We start from the raw sequence: 12,624 nt of genomic DNA, 5'->3' as shown, positions 1-12,624 counted from the left end.
ACGAAACTAGAAATTCCTCAAACATTATCCATGTGCTTATTGATTTTTATTAAATAATTCACTACCTCTCTCTTAAGTAAAACTGACTATTTTATTTATTCCACTTGGCAGGATGGTTGCTGCTTATACTCCAAAATTCCTTCTTGGCAAAATAGAGGTTTTAACAAAACTGATAGAGAACAAAGTCATAGAATTTACGCAAATAAAACTTTCTTTTAACCTTGTTTAACAACAGTACAGAGTGATCTACCATGGGTAAAGGTTAAATATAAATTCTGCAAATAACAAAAGGAATTATTAAAATTTACATGGTATTTATAGATAACGTTAAAACAAAATGTCACATTTTTATAAATTCAGAATATGTCCAGTGTCAAATGATTATTTTAGTTCGAGAACTTCTTTTTAATTTAATTTTAAAATATTTAATTAATTTTAAAATTGTCTTTAGTTCTATCATTTCTTTTTCCTGTTTAGTCCTTGTCACCTCAACAGTATAGAAACTCTGCAAATGCATAAAATAGGCCTGGCTCTTCTCTGTGTCCTCCCCAGTGCCCAGCATAGTTCTGAAAACATAGTTAAGGCTCAGCAATTATTGACTTGTTGATTGAGTCCAGAACTGAAAGGCCTTCACGTCTGAGACCTGGCCATGATATATGATGCACAGGACTTAGCAAAACAAACCTTAACAGTAAATAAGCCAGTGGAGTCACAGAAAATGGAAATATCATGATATATAATATGAAAAATGTCTAGACTGGATTTTTCTTTTGTTTCTTCTATTAATTAGTTTTGTGACCTTGGTAAACTTATTTCTGCTACTTGGGTGTGAGTTGCTTCATCAGCAATTTTAAAGTGTTTGACTAGATAGATTGTATTTCAATGCAATGGCAAATCACTTTAAAAATATCATCTCATTGATCCTCACCACAACCCTGAGAGATCTATTCTATGATTATCCCCTTTTTACAGATGAGGAAACTTCAGCAGAGATTAAGTGATTTGCCCAGGGTCACACAGCTAGTTGGTGTGAAGGTTTGCCCAGCCCTTTTCAGGGCTGCTCATTTACCTTTCGTGTCCACTTGGCACTCAACTCTCACCCATGGCTCCAAGAAGTTGCAGCCACACCCTGGTAAAACCATCTCTGCAGACAGGCTAAACCAGGTTGAGGGTAACTGACAGGCCTCAAACCTGTAGGTGAATTAGGAATGTCAATCCAAGCATGTGAAGACTTCCCAGATAAGAAAAATGTGTTTGAAGGCTGTGAAAGCAGCTGAAGCAACTTATTGGAATAAATAAAAACATATACACACTGAGATAAGTACATGTCCTATGTGATCTGGTCAAAGCCATATGCCTTTAAAGAAAGAAATGGGAGGGGGGAGAGGAGTTATTGACAATCAAAACTATTAATAATGTCAGAAAACAATACAGATCTACCATCTTGGTTCTGAATGATAGATTTATAGGTCTTCTCACATATCTAATGCCTGTGATTCCATGTTTTTTAAAGATCTTAAATCCTGGAGTAGTGATCATCTGTTTCTTCAACATAACTACACCTGCCTTTCATCAATTAAAGCCCAATAATACCCTATTCTACACTCTCCAAGCCCTGTGTAAGTTCTCTATCTTCCCAACTGAAGCTTCAGTCTATTAAGGTGGTTAAACTTAACCACAACTCAAAAACAACAGCAGATATATCTGTATGTATGTTTCTGTGCATGCGTGTTTGTGAGTGTATATATGTATGTATGTATATGTGTGCATGTGTGTATACTGTTAGAAAAAAAGTCCATCCACCCAGCATTCCCATCTCCTGTCACATGTATAATAATACTGGTCATAGCAAGAGCCCCTCAGAGAAAAGGTTCTGCACTCAGAAGCAATGATCAATAAATGGTGAGTAAAAGCCCAGTCTTGTGTGTGTGTGTGTGTGTGTCTCTCATTCATACACATACACACACACACACACACTTTTTCATTTTGGGTGGGGCAAATAAGTTGTGCCCACTCTGTGCCAGTCACTGGGCAAAATGCTTTACAAATATTGCCTCATTTCATCCCCACAACAATTCTCTGAGGTCAGTGCTATGATTATTCTGATTTTACAGCTGAGGAAACTGAGACAAAGAGATTAGAGTGACTTGCCCAGGGCCACATAGGTAGTGAGTATCTTATGCCAGATTTGAACTTGGGAATGCCTGACTTGAGGCCCAGCACACTATCCCACTAGGTGCCTCTAAATGAATAGGAAATGATAGTATGATAGTATCTTGTTAGAAGAACCAAACAAAAAGAAGGAAGGATGGATTTATATTGAAAAATATCTGATGAATTGTAATCAGAAACAATTCACTTTCGCTTACTGTTTTTCCATCTACATGCTAATGTGTGTGTGAGAGAGACAGAAAGAGAGAATATGCCTATTGCTGAAAAGCTGTTATGTTCACAGTATGTTAAGATTTATTGACTATTGTAGGGTTTATTTTTCAATAGAAAGTATCTAAAAATTAATTTATCTGCTTGACTAGTAGCATCACTAATCAAATTAAATAAATTACTAACAGTTATTATTTATAAGTCTGCCTTATATCTCAGGATATACATGTCTGTTGTTTTATTCCTGAAATAAGGACTCATTCAATTACATTTTTCTCATCCTTTTTGAATTTCATTATTTTTGTATTTATCTCATAAAATATTGTTTTAAAAGACATTATTAACCATTGGCATACAGCCCCTCAAGCAAAGTTATACTTTTTGAACTTACTGAATAGATTGTATTCTATATGCTTCAAGCAAGCAGTTGAATGTTTATATTACAGCATAAATTCAAGGGGACAGCTAGGTAGCTCAGTGAATAGAGCACTAGACTTGGAACTAGATAGATCTGAGTCCAAATCCAGTCTCGGACATTTACTAGCTGCGAGACCCTAGACAAATCACTTAACCCCTATTTGCTTCAATTACTTATCTGTAAAACAAGTTGGAGAAGTAACTGACAAATCATTCCAGCATCTTTGCCAGGAAAACCCCTTTGGCATCATATAGAGTTAGGCACAACTGAACAACAAATAATTTAATATTATTTGTCAATATTTTAAATGCTTATTGTGACAGATTAAAAGAAATTATAATGTATGCCATCATTAGCAGTTTTCATATATGTTTTAATTTTCTTGATTCCAGATCAAAGTATTTTTAAAAGTGGTCAACTGGTGTCTACCGATTAATTCATGGCAACATGAAAATAAACTAAAGAGAGAAGGCAAACATCACGAAGAATCCCTCTACCAACATCACTGAAGTGGGAGAGAAAAAATACTAAAACTGTACATTTATTTATCAATCTCCCCATCTGTGTACCACTAATTTCATGTATATATCAAAAGAAAATGTCCATCAAGTACTTCAATAATCTCAAAAGAAACAAAAAATATCAATCTTCTCACTCACAATGCACTCACAAACGAATTTTTTTTTCCCAGAGAAACAAAAAACTATTATTTAAATTTCACTTTAAATATTCAGGCTAAAGGCAACCCTTAAAAAATCATTCCACTTTAGCAATTTATTCCATGGTGTCTATGAAGTTTCTGGTGACTTTGATTAGATAGTCATTTAACCACCGTCTTTCAGGAGTCTTGTTTTATCTTCAGACAAAAAGATATCTATTTATTTCTTAAGGAAACCAGATAAGGTATCAAAAAAGCCTTGATCATCCAAATACAAAGTTCTAAGGATACAAGGAAATTGTAGTCCCCATTAGGTGTAATTTCCCTTTAATTATGATGTAAAAAGTACTTCAAATGCACCACCTCTAATCTAAATTCCCTCCAAAGGATCCTGAGTATAGAGATGCGTAAGAATGATATAGCATTCATATTTCAAAATATCATCAGCTTTGTCTAATGGACAAATATTAACTTTAATCAGTGTGCTCTTTATCTTGTTTTGTTTTTTTACCATTTATAAGCAGGTTTTCATGCAACGATCATCATAAAGTGTTCTGAAAATCCTACTAGGAAAAAGTTTATTTTGCATATACCAAGACATCAAATCAAATATCAATAGAAGCATTTAGAAGGCTTACAGCAAAGGGCTAGTACACAAGAACTTTTATGTATGTTGGCAGCCTAGATACAAGCAAAATTCAATTATGAAAGTTAAAAACCATCTTCACCCAACCATGTATTGCTTTATTGTCACATAAAGATTTTGTTATTTTCAATAAAGTCACTGATGAATAAACTACAAGGATTAGTCTAGTGCATGAAAGGTTGTCTTCAACAACCTCTCCTCCTTTTAAGGTCACATCATCTGATTATTTCACCCTTTCCTGATCCTGACAGCTGGTATTTCCCCACCTCTCTCAGTGACTTTCACACCTGATTTAGAATCTAGTCTCTGGCTCCACTTCCCTCCCTTCTCACTCTTCACACTATAATCAGCCATTTGAACAATATGTTCCCCTCTGCCCTTTAACCTTTTCTACCCTTGACCTTACTTGTCTTTTTTTAAAAACATTTTAATTTCTTACCTTGAATGACCCACAATCTGTCTTTTCCATTCCTACTCCTAAGTAATGTAAGTTGAATAAACATGCTTATGGATTTTCTAAAATTTATACTATCCAGAATTATCTTTAACAGGACCTTTAATGTTACACAATAATGCTTTTATTCATCTCTTAATGATGTCTTGCTAGTATATCCCAAGAGATAGCTCTTTCTTTATCTTTAAGTCTTAACTATATATACCTACCTCTCTCTCAGAAGATAACTTCACCTCCTATTTTATGTAGAAGAATAAGGTTATCCAAAGTAAGATTCTTGATTTCTGTATCTTAAAACCTTTTGTATTTTCTCCCATTCTCTATTTTATTCCTCTGAAAGGAATTATGTGGACTTCTGCCTTACCAAAGCTAACCCTTCCCCATATGTCCTTGATAAGATTCCACTCCCTCCCATCTACTCTACAACTTCGCTATACTGGCAATTGGGGGCAATTAACTTGCCCAAGGTTACATGGCTAGTATTGCTCCCCTTCTTTTAAGTATGTTCCAATCAGAATTTTTCTGTCCTGAAAAAACTTCCCTTAAAGTGCTTAGGGACAGAGTCAAGATGGAGGAGTAGAAACAGGACTTCCGTGCAGCTCTGGCTTCCACCTCCTCCAATTCATGTAAAAGGTGACTCTGAACAAACTTTGGAGCTACAGAACTCACAAAATGACAGGACAGCCCAGCAGGCCAGGAGGAAGCGACCAGCACAGCATGTTGGGAAACTGAGCCCAGCCCCGTGGGGGCCCCAGGTTTTAGCCTCAGGGTGGCCACAACCAGCCACTGGCTGGAGGGACTACAGATCACCAGGAGCTGTGGTAGGTTCCAGAATTGTCAACCCCTAGATGCTAAGGACAAAGTGAGAGGTCAGTGCAGTGTGGACTTTGTGAACTGGGAGTTCAGGAGTACAGTCCGGGCTTAACCTCCAGAGGAAGAAGCCGCTGAAGCACAGCGGCTATGCAGCCTCCACCACGTGACAAGAGAGTAGGGGGGAAGGGGATGAGAGGGGGGATGATGGAGGGGAGGCCAGGTTGGGGGGGAGGGAAGTTGGAAGCACCCACTTTTGAAAAGGGACAGGATCAAAGTAGAGAATAGAACAAGTGGGGGGTGGGATGGGATAGAGGGAAATGCAGTCAGTCTTTTACAATATATCCACTATATTATTGTTTTGCATAAGCTACACATGTACAACCTATATTGAATTGCTTATCTTCCCAGTAAGGGTGGGTGATGAGGTAGACAGGGAAAGAATCTGGAATTCAAAGGTTTAAAATCAAATGTTTAAAAAATATATATTATTATTATTTTACATGTAACTGGGAAATAAGATATCCAGGCACTGGGGCATAGAGATCCACCATGCCCTACTGGAAAGTCAGGGGGGGATGGGGGGAGATATAGGAGAGAGCAGACTGGGGGAGGGGATATTCAGTGGGATCACTGTTTTGGGGTGGTGGGTAGGAGAAGAATGAGGATAAAATTTGTAACTCAAAATCTTGTGGAAATGAATGATGTAAACTAAAAAATTAAAAAAAAACTTCCCTTGACCTTGCTACCACCTGAAAATACACTTCTACTTCTATCCTCCTCTCAATAATAATAATAACCATGATTATTGTTCACAAAGAATCTTTCTCAAAAAAAAAAAACACCCTTTGAGAAAGGTAAATAAAAATAGGCAATGAAGACACAAAGACAAAAATAATCCCTGCCTTCAAGTAGCTCGCATTCCATTTGAAAAAAACAACAACATATACACAGAAAAGTAGATAGAAAATGTCCAGAATACACAAAAAGTAGCAAGAGGCAGGGAGACCACTTGCACCTGAACAGATGATTGGTTTCCTTTAGGACGTGGCGTCTGAGCCATCCTTCATAGGAAACCACAGATTCTTTGAGAAAGAGGTAAGACAAAATCCCCCTTCATTTCTGTCTGAAGATGCAGAGATGGAAGATGGAATTTCTCTTTATATCCCAACACCTCCTAACTGCCATATCCAATAAGCTTTCTTCAGTTTTCAATGCTCTAAATCTCCCTGCAGCTTTTGACACCTCTGTCCAATGACTCCTACTGGATATCTCCCTTATCTATAGACATAACCTGTTTCCTGCTTCTTCTAATTCTCTATCTACTCCTCTGTCTCCACCGACCTTCATCCCACCCCTAACATATTTATGTAGATACTTCTAAAAGGTCTATTCTTATATCTTGTATACACTCTCCGCCTTGATAAGCTCATTCACTCCCACAGTTTAACCTAGTATCACTCTATATAAATGTCTTCAAAATCTCTATCTCCAGGCCTCATTTCTCATCTCATCTCCAAACCTGCATCTCTAAATGCCTATCTGCCTGGATGTCCCATAAGTACCACAAACTCAGCATGTCTGAAATCAAGCTCATTATTTTTCCTTCCACATGCATTCTTCCTTTTGAATTCATGATTTCTGTCTTCAATAGCACTACTCACCTCGTTTCACATGTTTATAACCTTTGGGGTAATATTCACTCATACCCTCACCTTCACCTCTCAGTTACCAAGTGCTGTTAATTCCACTTCTACAACAGCTTTCAAATCTATCCTCCCTACACTAGTGTCTGCACGTTATTTAAAACCTGATCCAAACACTACTCCCTACATAAAGTTTTCCTTGATTTCTCTGGTGAAGTAACAACATAAACAAGTGACAACCTTTCCTCCTCAGGCCTCATGCAGCATTTAGCATGTAATGTTGTATATTGATGTTACTGGTATCTTAACTTCATCTTTGATTCTAAAAAGTTCCCAAAAGAGCAGTACTTTGTTTCTTCTCTAACACCGAGTTTAGCAAACAATTGATAGTCAAAAAATTTGGTCTGCATTGTAATTATTGTTTGTCCTTCATTCTCAAAGAGGACCAATGACATCAAGCCTATGAAGTCTTGACTTGCAAGTGAATTGGATTTAAGTGAGGCAGGACTGTGGAGAGTCAACAACCTCACCCTTTCCTCCACAGACATCTGAGTCCTGGGATAAGACAAAGGTCAGGATGACCAGAGATGACCCCAGCTGTAATGGGAAATCCTGGCCTTTTTAAGCTAAGGTCTTTCCCAAATCTTAGTTTGTCTGAGGAAACACCCATTCAGTAATGCAAGACTAGGTAAGAATTAAGGCAAAAGTTGGCCTAGTTTGCTTTTATAAAGAATCTTAAAAAAAAAAAAAAAAAGACTCAATCTGGGAGGGGAAGACCCTCAGGGTTTCTGGCCAGAACAGAAACAATTAATATTTATACTCACTGTGAGCCATCAAAACTCATAAACTGAGCAAAGAAGGCCTGGGCTGGGGCCTATTATTAGAGAATCAGTGAAAGCCAAAGAGGTTTGGGTTAAAGACATAGTCTAGTACCTCCATTTGAATTACAATGGACTTTATCAAAATCTGGTTTTCCAGAGCCATATTTAGAGAAATCATAAATGAAAAATACATGGGACAAGAGTTAATTATCCTTGTGTTTTTTTTAAAGCAGTGATAGACTAAACAGGGAAGAAAAAAAAAAAATCTAACCCCCAAACACTGGCAAAGTACAAGTGATCAAAATTTATATTCCTTTGGGTATGACTACCCATATGGACAGACGAAGAAGAGGTAGAGGAAGAGGAGAAAGAGGTGGTAGAGGAAATAGCAGCATTTCCCAACTAGAATTGGCTGGGTCCCCAGGGGGCACCAACTACTAGAATTAACATACACAACCTAAATAAAATGATCAATGTTGAGTTTCAAGAATTCTCTTGAATTGCAACATGCCACAGTATTAAAGAATCAATTAATTTGCTTGGAAATACTTGAATTTTATCAAATAAAATTCAAAATACAAAAATATCTCAGGAAAAATTGATTAAAATCAATGCTAGGGAAAGGTATTATTTAAGGTAATTGATATGAGAAACTAAATAATAAAGAAAAAGGGGGAACTATAAAAAGAGTTATGTAACATTAAGGCACGTACCTTAGAACACTGTTTGTGAGTCTGGCACCATACCAGGGAACCATTGTTCTGAAAAAGAATTAAAATATGTTTACCCATCAAAAATGTTTTATAAATGTCAGTATGTCACCTTAAATCACTTGTTAATGAGTCCAATACAACTTTATAAAAGTAAGGTAAAATTTTCATCATACTAAAGTTTCTCTTGTTTTATTGAACTGGCTTTTATAAAAGATGGCTTTTAGCAAAGTTAAATGCAAAATAAACCCTATTTGATTATTGACTTAGTTTGTAAACGAAGGAGCACAGCACAGAGAGATGGGCTTGAAACGAGGAAGATTTGAGTTCAAATCCCACCTGTATATATGGCATATATGGATTTTATGACTCTTAGAGAGCTGTCTAAATCATAGAGAGATTAAGTGACTTGCTAAAACCGAAATTACCTGCAAAAGAGAAGTTCCCTATAATGAAATCTCAAGTCCAGTCTCTCTTTCTTTCTTTGTGAAAAATGGAGGACCTGTTCCTTTACAGACAATAAACTCTCCCAACCCCCCATAAACACTTGGAAATTGTTGAAGAGGAAGGAAAAATATGTTGTCTCATCTTAAGCCATAATTGCAATGGAATCCTCTAACAAAGCAATTTTTACCATGACTTGTAACTTTATATAGAATTTCATATTTTTTTAAATTTTCTTCTTCATCATGACTTCAACATCAAAAAACATGAACATGTCCATATATAAGGAAGAACAGGAGAAAAGGGATTATATATGAAACTAAAATTTCTTCTGTGCATGGATCAGGATGGTTTTAAGTGTATATCAAATTTGCTATCATAGCACCAAAACTACCCTGCTGGTGTCTTCCTAACTTCCTTCTGCTCTCTCCTATGGATTTTTCAATATTTCCATGACATTTTTCTTTCTCTCTTTCTTTACATCATTATCACTACTCCCCCACAAAACTCCTCCTAAGAATTCTGCATTCCCAAAATCAAAGCTACTACTATAATCAATCAATAAGGATTTCTTAAGAGCTTGCTGTGTGCTATTTTCTGGGTTAAGAACTGGGGATAAAAAGAAAAAAAAGAGAAAATACTACCTGTCTGAAAAGACCTTACATTCTAAAGGTAAAGACACTATGTACATAAATAGGCATGTACAAGCTACACACAAAGTAGAAATTACATAACTCTGGAAGGGAAGCCACTAGTGGCTGGGAGGGTTCTGCAGAGGGTATCACTGAGCAGAAGGGATTCTAAGATGGAGTGAGGGGATGACATGGCAGAAAGTCATTGAAAATGGACTAAAGAGGTGCAGTAAGTGTGAGCAGTAATATACAGACCAGTATGGCTAAAGTATATATAAGAAGTAACATGTAAGATAAGAAGGGGCCAGGTTTGAAGGGCTTTAAATCACAAAGAAGTTTACATTTGGTTATAGAATCAATGGGAACATTCAGACCTGCAATGGGGATAAATATGAATGAGAAAGAAACAATTATGAGGCTATTGCAATAATAGAGGCAAGAGGTGATGAGAGCCAAGAACACAATATATGCAATAAAAAGAACAATGTAAATGGGAAGAACAGCCACAAAGTGATTGTTGAGAAATCACAAAGAATAATCATTGCCCCAAAGAATAGTATAAGAAGATGACTCCTCCAATTTTTTTTTTTCCAGGGATGGGAGTTTCAGGAGTGTAGAACATTACAGACAGAAAGATACAAAGGAAAAAGAACATACTAAGCATCACATATAATATTAGGCAACAAATATTACAGGACTTCAAATGAGAGAGTGATCACCAGGGGCTGATATAGTTGGGGAAGACTTGAGTGTATTATATGAACTGGACACTGAAGGAAGGGAAGAGTACATGATTACAGAAATAAAAGAAGGAAAAATGGCTAACAAGCAAGAATATAATTAGTGAGGGTTTGTCAACAGGAGTCATTCCTGAATTATCTATGTGTCAACTTCAGGGGTGGGGAACCTGCAGCCTTGAGGCCACATGTGGCCCTCAAGTATTAGCCTTTGACTAAATCCAAACTTCACAGAACAAGTTCCCTTAAAGACCACACCAAAGGACCTAGAAGGTCACATGTGGCTCAAGGCTGCAGGTTCCCCACCCCTAGTTAATTTAATAATTCTACCCAAGGTCAATATTAACAATAAATCACAACAAAAGATAAAGCTAAAAGATCCTGCATGCAATTATGAATGACAGCTCTTCAAATAAGCTAGTAACACTGAAAAATGGGGAAAAGACAAAGGTAAAAAACATGGATTCTGATGATTATCATTTCCTGAATGAAAACTAATGAAATTAAATTAAGGTAAAGCAGTCACAATAGGAAGAACCAAGAAAGCCCAGAAGTTGTTGCAATGAACAAAATAGTCAATTTCCTTGCCAAGCAGAGAGAGACATTACAGTAAAGGTCAATACCAGCTAAAGTACAAACTTATCTACAAAATGAAACAGATAAATTTTGGAAGATAAGAACAGTATTACCTCCCAAAAGGCCACCAAAAAAAAAAACCCACTAGAAGAAAAAAATCTTCACAAACTTGTCTTGGGACCCAATTAAGCTAAATCATACCTAAAACATTTACAGATCAAACTGGAACTAGAATCTATTCTTATTATTGATAATATTGAAACTATCACATTGGACTCTTGGGACCCAATGGCCAATATGAGAAAATAGAAATGAAACCCGAAGAGATTGGAAAAAATTATCACATTGGAATAAGTGCTTCTATGTCAATAATTCAAGGATCGACATTTTGGTGATATCAAGGAAAGTTGCTATGGGTGATAGCTTTGGTGGGAAGGTCTGTAGGAGGAAGCGGAACTCAATAACTTTCCAAAATGTCTGGTGAATAAGTTGGTATTGTGATATTGTGACAATAGACTTGCCAGATTCATATCTGGAGCTTTCCCAACATAGTAGGATCTGCTGGTGGTACACTGTCATAGGCTTTGAAAACACAGGGTTATATGATGCCATCAGTTGGAGAATGGCTGACAAGGAAACTGGCATTGAATACAAAATAATATTGTTATTCCACAAGAAAATGGGGAGGACTTGTATGAACTGATATAGAGTGAAATGAGGTGAAACAAGAGAACAAATTATGAAATAACAAAGTTATAAAAATGAATATGTCTAAAAGACAAGAACTTTGATCAACCAAAGTTGGTCTAAGAATAAAGATTGCAACCCACCTTGTGACAGAGGCATCAATGTGCAGTCAACAAGCTTTTATTAACTGCTTATTACATGCAGGCATTCTGCTAAGTGCTAGGGATACATAACACCATATACATTTTTAGACATAGTATGGGGATTTGTTTTTCTTGACTGCACACACACACATTTGCTACAAGAGTTTTGTCTTTCTTTTTTTCTTGTTTGTGGGGATAGAGGTGAGAGGGAGACAAAATAAATACTTGTAAATTGAAAAATAAAATTTAATTTAAAAAGAGAAGACAGGGATATCTGTAGGCCTCAATGAGGCATTAGAGTAGGACTTTAGTGGAGAGAACAAAGTATACAGAGAAGAAAACAATGCTGGATGGAACACAGTTTTGAAAATGCTTGGCAACCGATGTCAAAATACAACAAAACACTGGAAATACCACATTATTATGATGTAGAAAACACACACACAGAGTAATACCACTTGAAAAAAAGAATTTAAGAAGGCATTACATCAACAACTGCTGGTTCATGTTTATTTTCTTACCTCTATGACATTTTTATGACAATAATTTACACACATATTGAGTATATTCTGTATGAAAATTGAGAATACCCTGGCTTTCACAATTTCTTACTAGAAAACACATCTTCATAGTTGTAATTCACTGAAAGCCTTAGAGAATACAAGATTCTGCCCTGTTTATTGTTTGTTGATTTGTTTTAAAGCAACTTTATGGCTCTCCTCCAACTACGTCTCCCAGGTACATCTGAGGGTCACATCACACAAAATTCTGGGAGATATGCCACAAGATAAATAACTCTGTTCAATGATTCTCTAATTAGAGATATGAAAAGAGGCATAAAACAGAGACCAATGTTTGCC

General features: G+C 36.4%; 1 protein-coding gene across 1 annotated transcript in view; it reads right to left on the bottom strand.

Moving 5' to 3' along the window:
- Positions 1-12,624, bottom strand: part of ANOS1 (anosmin 1) — a 276,670-nt gene that overhangs the window by 214,063 nt on the left and 49,983 nt on the right. The window contains exon 2 of the mRNA XM_069073050.1: positions 8,549-8,596. Coding sequence (XP_068929151.1) covers positions 8,549-8,596 — 48 coding nt within the window. The remainder of the gene's footprint in view (positions 1-8,548; positions 8,597-12,624) is intronic.

The sequence above is a fragment of the Petaurus breviceps genome, unplaced genomic scaffold, assembly GCF_028583685.1.
Source record: "Petaurus breviceps papuanus isolate PSGF00001 unplaced genomic scaffold, PetGlider_PUasm1.0 90849, whole genome shotgun sequence".
Taxonomy (NCBI): Eukaryota; Metazoa; Chordata; class Mammalia; order Diprotodontia; family Petauridae; genus Petaurus; species Petaurus breviceps.
The sequence above is the reverse complement of the archived record's forward strand: the minus strand, read 5'-3'. Positions and strand labels throughout refer to the sequence as shown.